Here is a 10,558-nt window from a genome sequence, read left to right on the forward strand (position 1 = left end):
CCAGCCACACTCGCTGAGGCTGCACACAGCTTTGTGCTGTGGTTGCTGCTTGTCCCTGGTCATCTGCAGAACTGGAATTTGAGGTTCTGGTTAAATGACCAGGCAGTGGTAAGATGGTATGTTCTTGCATTTCTCATTGAAATAATGAAATGAGGTACGTAAAAACTTTTCTACTGTATCTATTACTGTTATCCTTTTACTGTCTTTCATTTAGTCTTGCCAGCAATGTAATGTGTTTTTTTTAAATGGGCTTTGGTTTCTTGATTCTATTGTTTCTTTCTTTTTTTTTTTAATGCTTATTTTTGAGAGACAGGGAGAGAAAGTGCAGGTGGGGGAGGGCCTGGGAGAGGGGCACAGAGAATCCCAAGCAGGCTCTGTGCTGATAGCAGAGAAGCCTGACATGGGGCTTGAACTCATGAATACTGAGATTATGATCTGAGCTGAAACCAAGACTTGAACGCTTAACCGACTGAGCCACCCAGGCGCCCCTAATTTTCTTTTTCATATATTTCTACTCTTAGCTTTATTATTTCTTCTGGTTTTGATGTCATAACCTGTTAGCTTTTTCCTAACTTCATTTCTTTATTTTTTTATAATGTGTGCATTTGAAGTTGAACATGTTCCTGCAAGGACCCAGACAGGGGTGTTGATATGAACCATGTTTTGGTGTTGTTCAGTTCTCAGTAGTTTGTAATTTGTATTAATATGTCTTCTTTAGGGGCACCTGGGTGGCTCAGTCGGTTAAGTGTTCAACTCTCAGTTTTGGCTGAGGTCATGATCTCACAGTTTGTCTGGGTCTCTATGCTGACAGCAAAAGCCTTCTTGGGATTCTCTCTCCCTCTCTCAGCCCCACTGAGAGCCCACTTCTGCTCACTCACTCTCTCTCTCTCAAAATAAATAAATATAAAAAAAAGATGTCTTCTTTAGTTTATAAAAGGGATTTTTAGCTTCTCAATATTATGGGGTTTGGGCTATATTTTTAATTTTACGTTTTCATTGTATTATATTTGTTTGCTCATTTGTTTGAGAGAGTAAGCACATGCATGCAGGGGAGGGGCAGGGGGTTGAAACAGAGAGAATGAGAGAGAGAGAAACAGAATATCCCAAGCAGGCCCGTTGCTGTCAGCCTGGAGCCTGATGTGGGGGTTTAATCTCCCGCACTGTGAGATCATGACCTGAGCTGAAATCCATAGTAAGACGCTTACCCGACGGAGCCACCCAGGTGCCCCTGAAGTTTCCTCTTTATTTTTGGTTTATTTTATATTTTTGATACAAGTGTGTTTCAGTGTACATAGTTTAAAAATTTATTCTGTATGGAAGTAGGAATGATTCTTTAAGTTGCAGGTTTAATGTTGGTTATTTTGGGGGCACCTGGGTGGCTCGGTTGAGCGACCAGCTTCAGCTCAGGTCATGATCTCACAGTTCATGAGTTCGTGCTCCGCATCAGGCTCTGTGCTAACAGCTCAGAGCCTGGAGCTTGCTTCTGATTCTGTGTCTCCTTCCCTCTCTCTACCCTTCCCCCACTCGCTCTCTGTCTCTGTCTCTCAAAAATGAATAAATGTTAAAAAAAATTTTTTTAATGTTGGTTATTTTTCATCCATTTTCTTTTGGAGTACTGCTTCCTCCCCATTCTTTCTGTTCTGTTTTCTAAAACACCAGCTATGTTGGACCTTCTCACTTTATTCTCTGTCTCTTAACTATTGTTTTTTGTGTTTCCTTTTTTTTTAATTCATTTTTTAAATTTACATCCAAGTTAGCATATAGTGCAACAATGATTTCAGGAGTAGATTCCTTAATGCCCCTTACCCATTTAGCCCATCCCTCCTCCCAAAACCTCTCCAGTAACCCTCTTTTTGTTCTCTATATTTAAGAGTCTGTTATGTTTTGTCCCCCTCCCTGTTTCTATATTAGTTTTGCTTCCTTTCCTTTATGTTGATCTGTTCTGTGTCTTAAAGTCCTTATATGAGTGAGGTCATATAATATTTGTCTTTCTCTGACTAATTTCGCTTAGCATAATACCCTCTAGTTCTAGAATGGCAAGATTTCATTCTTTCTGATTGCTGAGTAATAGTCCATTGTATATATTTACCACATCTTCTGTATCCATTCATCCATCGATGGACATTGGCTCTTTCCATACTTTGGCTGTTGTCGATAGTGCTGCTGTAAACATTGGGGGGGTGTGTTCCCTTTCTCTGTCTCTTAACTATTAATTGCCACCTTTTTATCTCTCAGTGATGTACTCAAGGTGATGCCCTCCAATCTATCTTTTAGTTACTTATTTTCTCTTCTGCTATGTCTTCTTTGCTATAGCATTTTTTATTTTTACTACATTCTTAATGTCTAGAGGTTCTGTTTATTTCTTTTTCAAATCTGTTTGCTGGATGTACTGTCCTGTTTTTTACTATGGTTTCTATGCCCTTTTATCTATTTAATGATTTTAGTAATATTTTATTCCCTTTCAGATTGTTTTACTTCCTGTGTGCATATTCTCAATAGTCAAATCTGCATACTGGTCTCTTTCATGGTTGTTTCTTTGTGCGATTTATAATTTTTGTTTTTTTATCATGAACTTATCTTTAGGGGAGTTCTGGGTTGTATATGTTGGTCTTTGAAGTGGCTTTGTATTTGCTTCTTGCTATCTACTGAAGTAGAAGGAGGTTTTGGGACAAGTTTTCATATACATTTCTTGGCCTGGAGTTGCTGTGCACATACGTGGTATAAATTTGGATCCCATACTTGTATGTGGCAAGACAAGTTTTGATTCTCTGAGTTGACTTATTTTTCTCCCATCTACTATTCAGGAAGATAGAAAACTTCTTTGCTGCTTCTCCATGGTTTTTCTTATCCTCACTTTTATGGACAGACCTATACTTCAGTGCCCTGGGTCATGCAAAGGTAGCTCAGTTCTCCCCACTGCAGATGGCAGAAAGCACATCTCCTGTTTCTCTATGGACTATACCAGCGTCCTTGCCCATATATTGCCCAGCTTTGATTCCCTTTTCTTTTCTGGCACTGGGGCATTTCTTTATTTACAGGGCTTGATTGCATATTAATCTATTTATTTTTTTATTCCTTTTAAGTAGGCTCCATGCCCAGCATGGGGATTGAACTCACAAGTGCATGACCCTGAGATGAGGAGTTACCTGCTCTACTGACTAAGCCAGCCAAGTGTCCCTCATCTTTTTTTTTTTAATTTAGTATTTCTTCTGTGCTTTTATAACAGTGTGTGAACCTGTCTACTTTAGCTCAGTCTGCCATGTTTTCTGAAACTGATAATAAACTTAAAAGTTTTGGGGTGTCCTGGGTGGCTCAGTTGGTTAAGTGTCCAATTCTTGATTTCAGCTCAGGTCATGATCTCATGGTTCATGAGTTCAAGCCCTGCATCAGGCTCTGCTCTGACAACACAGAGCCTGCTTGGGATTCTCTCACCCTCTCTCTCTGCCCCTCCCCTGCTTGCATTCTCTGTCTCTCTCTCCTCTCTCTTTTTGCTCTCTCTCAAAATAAATAAACTTTATACTAAACTTATAGGTTTTTTTTTTTACTATGAGAGAGGTTAAGTTTTAAATATATTCAATTATTTCATTATATAGTAGAAAGTTATCACAATAATATGTTGTAAACTTCTATCTGTTGCCATATGAAAGGGTTAACTAAGTGTTATATCTTTTTTTCATGTGCTTTTTTTCTTCTACTATTTTCCTTTGGATTAGTACCTTTCCTGACTCGTATGAATAAGGAAGATCAAAGTGACAAAGAGGAGACTGCAGAAACTGAATTTTCAGTAACAGAAACTCATTCTAGTCAGAAAACCTGTATGTTTCCTTCTGCTGATTCAGCTGTCAGCCTTTTCAGTGACCAGAATACAACTTCTCCTGGTATTGTTCTTCACTTTTTTTTTGTTTACATTGTTACCTTCTAATACACTATTGCTGAAGAGTGTTTTCTGGGAACACAGTTGTGAAGAATTTGTGAAGCCATTTTGCAATATTTATAAATTTCAGAGGAAGGGAAGTTACAATTTGTGTCATTTATTGAAGAACTGATTGTCATCTTCATAAGATATTACTAAGATATATCATATTTCTAATAAGATGTAATATATGATTAGATATCTCCAAGTTATTTTAATAAAATGTTAAATGCAACTGGAATTACTATACTATCTGATTTTACAAAAATTGAGAAATTCAAACTCTGCCAACATTGAGAACCTTGAGTTTTAATTATGAAAACAAAATAACAGCTGTAGTATATTGAGTCTCTGCTGTGTCCCAGATATTGCTGTGTTACAGGCATTGACCCTGGTGTAAGCCTAACCTGTAAGGTAGATGCCATTATTATCCCCATTTTACAGTTGAGCATATTGAAACTTAGAAAGGTTTGGTGCCATTTTTTATTCTATTTCATTTGGAGCTAGCATTTAAAAATGCTATTCTTAAAAAAAAAAAAATGCTATTCTTTAGTCCTAACAACTACATTTTGTCATATGAATAATAGGTCATACTAAATACAATACTTGGACTCCTGATAGTGGCTTTGAAATATATATATTTTTAGCTCTTAGCTATTGATGGTCAAAAATGATTAATTTACTGAATGTTTATGGTATATTTTATTATCATTTTTAAATTTAATGTAAGTAAAAATGCTATTTAAAAAATTTTTTGTAAGGTTTATTTACTTTGAGAGAGAGAGTAAGCGAGTTGGGGAGGGGCATAAAGAGAGAGTGAGATAGAGAATACCAAGCAGGCTCCATGCTGTCAGCACAGAGGGGTTTGAACCCATGAACCATGAGATCATGACCTGAGCCAAAATCAAGAATTGGAAGCTCAACTGTCTGAGCCACCCAGGTACCCCAAAGATGCTATTTTTAAATGACATTGCTATTACTTAAATAAAAGAAAAGCTATTAAGAATCTGGCTTTAAGTCTTGTAATTTTTTTTTTCTCTAAGTTCTTTGTAGATTCCATTTGTGTTTTAGTCATTGTAGGGGGACAGTCATCTCTGCTTCACCAAGTTGTTGTGAAGATTGACTCTTGTATATAAAGCACCGAGCTGTGAACCTGTTTGATTCCTGTAGGGTCTCTGACATTGGTAGCTTTTCTCTCCCCACTTACAGAGGAGAGTTGACAGGTGGCATTAAAGAGGTTGGAGAGAGTTCTGACTATATGCGAGAAGTGTAAACCCCATTTTATAACAGGGGATCACTGGAGAATTCTTAGTAGAGAAGTATAAAGAGGGGGTTTTGAGGAAGATTAGAATGGAGGCAGAGGTCCATTGGTGAGCTGTTAAATTCATCTGGCCTGTGAAACAGTAAGGACCTGGGCAGTTTGGGAAAGCGAGAGACATTGTGAATAGGCAGCTGCTGTCACTACTAAGTGGATAAAAGAGGAGGAGGAGAAAATGAATGGCTACTTTGTGTTGTCAGAGTACAGAAACAAGTATATCCTAGCTCTGATGTCAAACTGGAGAGCACCTTAAGACCAAATGTAACAGTTTAACATGATGCTGAGGTATATAAATAGCCATATTTAGGACCCAGTTTTTTTATAGAAAGTGGAGCTTGATGAGAGGATTAAGCTTGAAAAACAGATGTAAAAGCCTTTTATCTAATTATATAATTAAGAATTATATATACATATATATATTGCATCTGTTGTTAGCAAGAAATATGGAAAAGGGGAAAATGCCGAAGAGCAGCCTGTGAAATGTCACCCTGTAGAGAGTAAGGGAGCCTTAGGGAGGGACACGGACAAGCAGACTCCGGGGAGGGATTTTCAAGGAAAAGTAAGTGGCTAACAGTTTCACAAGAATCCAGAAGGTCAAGAATAAAGATTGAATTTGTTAAGGACTTTGGTTACTTTCAATGTAATATCAAGAGTAGAAGGAGGCAGGCTGGGGATAGAGACCGGCTCAAGAAGCTCTAAGTATAGACTACTTAAGAATTCTGATAGTAAAAGGAAGTAGAAAAATAAGAGAAATGAAGCCAAAGATTATTTCAAGATGGGGATAAAGACAAAATCTTTAATGTTGAAAGGAAGAAGAAAAGAAAGTAGCAGGAAAAGTGAGATGGGAAGTACCAGGTTTGGGAGGTGATTCATTCAGGATTGTAATAGCTTCTTAAATTGGGAAGTGAGAAGAAAGGAGAAATGTCAGTAAATGGCATAACACATATAAAGATGGATAATTAAATTGTTTTTCTCTAGTATTCAATATCTAATGTAAATTAAAAAGCAAACCAAATTTTTTTTTAGAGTACAGAATTTAGATACCCTAATGCCCTGATGGTTGTTTTCTTTTCCAAAGTTGGCATCTTAGAAAGACGGATAGTCACTCCCTTACTTCTAATGCTCAAAACCAGCATAGATTTTCTCCTTTGAAATTGACTTCCGTTTCTTAGCACGTTTTTGTTGGTGTTTAGAAAAATATTTATTTTTGAGAGAAAGAGCACAGTGGGGAATGGGGCAGAGGTGGGGAGGACAGGATCCAAAGTGGGCTCCATGCTGACACCAGAGAGCCTGATGCAGGACTCAAATTCAACAAACCACAGGATCATGACCTGAGCTGAAATGAAGAGACAGATGCTGGTACCCCTCTTGCGATTGATCTTAACAGTGGCAAATAATTTATTCACTGAAGATGGATTTAATTTTCAGTACTAACTACCAGATATCCAGAAGCATTTCTGATAGATGAAGTAGATAATCAAGCTAAGAGTTACTGTTTGGAATTTTTAAAAAAAGGAATTGTGATTTTCAAGGAATAAAGCTGATCTGTGTGTTCAGTAAATTGTGAAGGCAGTCCCATAGAAGAGTTCCAAAATTGGTTTGAAAATGAATTAAGGATCAAATCTTCCTGTGTAACTACTGTGAAAAGGTATTTATTTAGATATAACACGTTTCTGCCCTTTGATAAAAGGAATTGGAAAAGAAATTTATGGTTATGATCCCACGGCTCACGAGTTCAAGCCCTGCATCGGGCTCTCTGTTCTCAGGGTGGAGCCTGCTTCAGATCCTCTGTCCCCCCCTCTCTCTGCCCCTCCTCACTTGCTCTTTCTCTCTCTCTCTCTCAAAAATAAATAAAACATCTAAAAAATAGATATTTTCCCAGATGTATTACTTTAGATCATCAGAACATTTTTGTTTTAGTAAATTGCATTTCAGTATTTTAAACTTTGTTGTAAGCGAAGGACAGTACTTCCTAAAGTATATTTTTCTGAGTACTCTGGATAGAAAAGTCATAATATGAAAATGCAGAGTATTCACTACCAAATAGCTTATTCAAGAGGAGGATAAAAAGACTACACATATATACCTTTAAACTTATTTGGAGGTTTAAATATATTTCAATTTCTGGTTACATAATTTCTAAATCAGGTTAATAGATAAAAGTAAAAAAACTGACCTGAAATTTTTATTCATAATGTTTCTTTTTTTTAGGTGTGAATAATAGTGATGAGTTATTCGAGAGGTAAATATCTTAAGAATTAATTCACAATTTTACTTGAAGTTGAGCATAAACTGAGTGGAAAACTTTGTTGTTCACGTGTATGTGAGCTTCTACACCACAGATTTTTTCATGGACTCTAGGAATATATTTAATTTTCGCTGGGGATGGAATGTTTTAAGAAGCTGAGGTTTGCTATTTTACATCCTTTAATGTTTTAGCATGGGGAATTAGAGTATAACAGACTGCGTTTGCTACATTTCTTTAACTCCCAAGGCATCCAGCAGGCAGGACAGGTAGAACTGAACTCCTGAGCCTTATGTTCACTTTTTTAAGAGCCCCTAAGAAGTCACCAATTATTGATGATTTGACTTTTGCACTGAGGATTACTGGAAAGTAGAAGGAACATTAGTTCTAGGTTGATGATTTTGGTGTTCATTTATGCTCTTAGGGGGCATAGTTTTACATGTTCATTGTTTAAACTTTACATGTTCATTTTTGATTAATGTAATTAAATTATAGATAACTGACTTATCTTTCTCAAATTCCATTTGAAAATGAAGTGTTTCACTAGATCCACTCCAGATGACTGGATTGACTGATATTGCCGACATTATTGATGACCTTATAACAAAAGATGGAGTTTCCAGTGAAGAGCTCGGTTTAACAGAACAACAAGCTAAGTCTATCTCCAGGTACTTACTGATTCAATTAATTTTTAACCCACTTAAAATATTTATGGTTCAAGATTATGGTTCAAAATTAGCCATATTTTATTTTTTAATTTTTTAATGTTTATTTTTGAGAGAGGGAGGGGGGAGAGAATGAGAGAGGGAGAGAGAGAATCCAAAGCAGGCTCCACGCTGTCAGTGCAGAGCCCCACGTGGGGTTCAAACCCACAAACCATATCGTGACCTGAGCTGAAATCAGGAGTCAGTCGCTCAACCAACTGAGCCACCCTGGTATCCCCAAAATTTGTTGTATTTTAATGTGACGTTTGTGTGTCACTCCTTCCCTTTCCCAACAGTAGACAGACTTGTGGATTTAATACCAGTGCATCTGTATCCTCTGAGTTTTCCCAAGGTCTCATCATTTTATTTTTGTTGTCATTATTATATTTTAATTAATTTATTTTGAGATTTTAAAAAATTTCAGTATAGTTAACATAGAGTGTTCTGTTAGTTTTGGGTATACAATATAGTGATCCAGAAAATTTGTACATTACTCAGTGCTCATCTAGACAAGTACGCTCTTAATCCCCATCACCTCTTTTCACCCATCTCCCCCCCCACCTCCCCTCTGGTAACCATCAGTTTTTCTATAGTTAAGAGTCTGTTTTTTGGTTTGTCTCTCCTTTTTTCCTTGTTCATTTGTTTTTCTTGAATTTCATATATGAGTGAAAACATAGGGTATTTGTGTTTCTCAGACTTACTTCACTTAGCATTATACTCTCTAGCTCCATCCATGTTGATGCAAATGGCAAGATTTTCTTTTTATGGCTGAGTAATATTCTACTGTATATATGTGTGTATGTGTGTATACACATTATCCATTCATCTGTTGGTGGACACTTCTTTATCCATTCATTTATCAATGGACACTTGGGCTGCTTCCATAATTTGGCTATTGTACATAATGCTGTAATAAACATAGGGGTACATATATCCCTTCGAATTAGTGTTTTTGTATTCTTTGGGTAAATACCTAGTAGTAGAATTACTGGAGCATAGGATAGTTCTATTTTTAATTTTTTGAGGAACCCCCATACTGTTTTCCACAGTGGCTGCACCAGTTTGCATTCCTACCAGCAGTGTATGAGGGTTCCTTTTTCTCTGCATCCTTGTTAACACTTGTTATCTTCTGTGTTTTTTACTTTAGCCATTCTGACGGGTAATGTGATATCACATTTGTATTTCCCTGATGAGTGAGGTTGGGCATCTTTTCATGTGTCTGCTTGCCATCTGTCTTCTTTAGAGAAATGTCTGTTCATGTGTTCTGTCCATTTTTAGTTGGATTATTTGGTTTATTTGGTGTTGAGTTGTGTAAGTTCTTTATATACTTGGGCTACTAACCCTTTAATAGATATGTCATTTGCAAATATCTTCTCCCATTCAGTGTATTACCTTTTAGTTTTGTTGATTGTTTCCTTCGCTGTGCAGAAGCTTTTTATTTAGATGTAGTCTCAGTAGTTTATTTTTATTTTTGTTTTCCTTGCCTAGGAAACATATTTAGAAAAACGTTGCTTTGACTGATGTCAAAGAAATTATGGCCTGTGCTCTCTTCTAGGAATTTTATGGTTTCAGGTATCACATTTGGGTCCTTAATCTATTTTGAGTTTAATTTTGTCTGTGATGTAAGAAAGTGGTTTGGTTTCAGTCTTTTGCATGTTGCTGTTCAGTTTTCCCAACACAATTTGTTGAAGGCCAATTGACTATATAATAGTGTGTTTATTTCTAGGCTCTCTATTCTGTTCCCATTGAACTTTGTCTCCATTTTTGCACAAATACTGTACGGTTTTGTGCAGGTTGGTGGTATAACTTGAAATCTGGGATTGTGATACCTCCACCTTTGTTCTTTTTCAATATTGCATTGGCTACTTGGGGTCTTTTATAGTTCCATACACATTGTGGGGTTATTTATTCTAGTTCTGTCTGTGAAAAATGCAGTTTGTATTTTGATACGGATTGCATTAAATCTGTAGATTACTTTGGGTAATATAGACATTTTAACAGTATTTGTTCTCCCAATCCATAAACATGGAATATCTTTTCATTTGTTTTTCTCATCTTTAATTTCTTTTATTAGTGTTTTATAGTTTTCAGAGTACAGGTCTTTCACCTCCTTGGTTAAGTTTATTCTCAGGTATTTTATTATTTTTGGTACAATTGTAAATGGGATTATTTTCTTAAATTTTCTTTCTGCTGCTTCATTATTAGTGTATACAAATGCAGTGAATTTCTGTATATTGATTTTGTGTCCTACAACCTTAGCGAATTCAATTGTCAGTTTTAGTAGTTTTTGTTGGAGTCTTTAGGGTATTCTATGTATAGTATTGTGTCATCTGCAAATAGTGAAAGTTTTATTTCTTCCTTACCAATCTGGATGGATG

The 10,558-nt window shown here is 36.4% G+C and overlaps 1 protein-coding gene across 1 annotated transcript in view; it reads left to right on the top strand.

The window, feature by feature from the left end:
- The window catches only part of CPLANE1 (ciliogenesis and planar polarity effector complex subunit 1), a 130,488-nt gene that overhangs the window by 98,586 nt on the left and 21,344 nt on the right, over positions 1–10,558 (top strand). Inside the window, exons 44-47 of the mRNA XM_077763477.1 lie at positions 320–322; positions 3,714–3,878; positions 7,443–7,473; positions 8,013–8,144. Of these exons, the coding sequence (XP_077619603.1) occupies positions 320–322; positions 3,714–3,878; positions 7,443–7,473; positions 8,013–8,144 (331 nt within the window). The remainder of the gene's footprint in view (positions 1–319; positions 323–3,713; positions 3,879–7,442; positions 7,474–8,012; positions 8,145–10,558) is intronic.

The sequence above is a fragment of the Crocuta crocuta genome, unplaced genomic scaffold (genome assembly GCF_008692635.1).
Source record: "Crocuta crocuta isolate KB4526 unplaced genomic scaffold, BGI_CrCroc_1.0 scaffold4, whole genome shotgun sequence".
NCBI classification, from domain to species: domain Eukaryota; kingdom Metazoa; phylum Chordata; class Mammalia; order Carnivora; family Hyaenidae; genus Crocuta; species Crocuta crocuta.